This window comes from Cyprinodon variegatus, unplaced genomic scaffold, assembly GCF_000732505.1.
Source record: "Cyprinodon variegatus isolate N-32 unplaced genomic scaffold, C_variegatus-1.0 Scaffold705, whole genome shotgun sequence".
Lineage (NCBI taxonomy): Eukaryota > Metazoa > Chordata > Actinopteri > Cyprinodontiformes > Cyprinodontidae > Cyprinodon > Cyprinodon variegatus.
In genome coordinates, this window is record NW_015151158.1 from 93,876 (window position 1) to 96,404 (window position 2,529).

The 2,529-nt window shown below is 41.5% G+C and overlaps 1 protein-coding gene across 1 annotated transcript in view; it reads right to left on the reverse strand.

Annotated features, from left to right (window-relative positions):
- The window catches only part of sh3yl1 (SH3 and SYLF domain containing 1), a 15,161-nt gene that overhangs the window by 10,427 nt on the left and 2,205 nt on the right, over positions 1-2,529 (reverse strand). The window contains exons 2-4 of the mRNA XM_015394701.1: positions 432-539; positions 247-360; positions 72-140 (exon numbers count right to left, since the gene is read on the reverse strand). Coding sequence (XP_015250187.1) covers positions 72-140; positions 247-360; positions 432-539 — 291 coding nt within the window. The remainder of the gene's footprint in view (positions 1-71; positions 141-246; positions 361-431; positions 540-2,529) is intronic.

Sequence of the window (2,529 nt, forward strand, 5' to 3'; positions counted from 1 at the left end):
CTGGAAAGTGACCTGAGATGACATGATGTGAATTGGAGCTATAGAAATAAGCTGAATAGAATTGAACTGACTTACCTCCACACCGATCTCAAAGCCTCCGCCGAGGCCAGCGATGCCGATGGCGGACGGTGCTGACCAACCTGGACCCAGAAAGGCTCGTTAGAGCTGAGCTGGACGCTTTACATCGTTATATAAACGCTCATAGGAGCCGCTTTGTTTCTGAAGCAATAAAACCCAACTTCTTACGTCTGTCGGCGAGTCTGGCGATGACGACGCCGCTGCCGCCTCTGGCTGTGACCATGAAGCCGGCCTTGATGACGGAGATGATGGCCAAACCCTCGGCCTTGGCTATAATGTGAGCTGAAACACAGAACAGGCCGGTTCAGATCCGGGGTTTTAGAGCCGCTTTCAGCACCGGGGACGCCTCCTACCGGGGATGAGTTTATCCGGCCCGGTCCTGTTGGAGATCTGGGTGAAATCTCTCAGGATCTTGGCGGCCTTCTTGGCCTCAGACTTCAGGTTGCAAGGGATGGGATTCACTGCAGACACGAGCATCACAGAGAGAGTTAACGTCTCTTTTCCACCAGGAGAGAAAGAACTCAGCCTACATGTGAGGAGAGGCTGGAAGGTAATGGGTTCCATCAGGGCGACTTTATGGAAAGGAGACACTTGATTTAAGAGAACTTCTTAGGAGGGTCAGAAATACAGAGAAAACAGGAGCAGACTTGGTCCCAGAGGGATCCTGCACAGGGGCGGAGCTAGATGGGGGCCATGGCCACCATTAGCCAATCATTGGCCACCCCTACTATGTTTTTCCCTCTAAAACAGACGGTGGCAGCAGTAATACTCTTAAATGGAATATATTAATATAATATTAAAAACATTTAGAAAAAAAAAAAAAAAAAAAGAGTCCAATGCCATGAATGATGCCAAAAAATATATATAAATTTGCTGTTTTCTACAAGCTGTGAAGGGAAACAACATCTGGAGGAAGGAAATCGATCAATAAAACGTCAGATTTATCAAAGGTCTATTTGTGGTTTATTATGAGGAGTTTTTTTATATTTATGGTTATTTAGCGTGTTTTTAGTGGAAAATAAGGGGGTATTTGTGTGTGTATATTTACTTTTTTTAAATTAACATTTCATTTGGAGCCAATTATTTATTTAACAAAGTAAGATTTTTATAAATAAATGAATGACATAGAGAAAAAAATTAGTTGAAATAAAATAAGTTCTTAAAACAGGTTAAATAACCATAAATATTGCTCCTCGTTTTATATTTTTATACCATACCGTAGTTTCTCCCAGTAAAGTTTCCTCCTTTCAATCTAATCCCAACTGAGCCGTTCCTCAGGTGCTGAAGGTCCAAATCCTTCTAGAATCGATTTCTAGATTCTGTCCCAACCTGCCGTCAGTCTGACCAACCGACGGCGACCCGACGGGCGACAGCGTTCCTGCTGCAGCAGCACATTCCTGACCCTCCATGTTCTGCTCTCATTCAGAGAGCCTTCTGCCCAGAGGTCAAAGTTCAACCCAAGCAGGAGCATTCAGGCCTAATGTTCTAGGCAGCTTTATTTACCAGTATTATAGGATTAGATTTACATTATTTCTTTCTTTTTGGGTTTTAGGAATCCCTGGATCACATTAGTAGGAAAAAGGCGCTCCGTCATGAAGTCAGAGAGCTCAGAACCAGAACCCGCTTTTTATCAATGAGGTTCTGTAGAGGTCAGTCAACAGGCTGCCAGGGTTTCCCTCGCTGCTGGATCTTTACACGTAAACAGTTTCTAACCATCGGTTCCAGGTTTGACATAAAGAGCTTAAAGGATCTTTGCAGGTCCTGGTTTATTTTCTTTCTGAGCTCTTTCTATCTGAACGTTTCTATCCACGGTTTTCACCTCAAGAAGAAAATAAAGGTTTGAACCATTTTCTCTTCTCACTGCTGGTTCCTTTAAACCAGGACTGAAAACACTGCAGAACACACAGAGGTCAAAGGTCGTCACAACTTTTATAGATCTAATTATGTTTTTCTTTCTGATCAGTTTCATTTTAAACCAACAGTTCTTGTTTTTCCTTGTAGCAGTTTAAATGATCGCATGTTTTAATCTAATGGTCTGTTTGACATCTTTGAATTGATTTTTGATTTTGCAGATCTGTCTGATATTTAGAATAGAATATGGTAGAATAGAGTAGAAAATCCCTTTATTGTCCCACAATGGAGAAATTCTGGTGTTTACAGCAGAAAAAGATTATAGAGGAAAATGGTCACAAATGGATGGAAGAGAATTAGGGCCACTGAAAAAATAAAAGTGTTTTTAATTTTATTTAACATGGGGGGGGGGGGCAGAGGTTTCTGACTTTAATCTCAGAACTTTCTGACTTTAATCTCAGAACTTTCTGACTTTAATCTCAGAACTTTCTGACTTTAATCTCAGAACGTTCTGACTTTAATCTCAGAACGTTCTGACTTTAATCTCAGAACGTTCTGACTTTAATCTCAGAACGTTCTGACTTTAATCTCAGGAAGTTT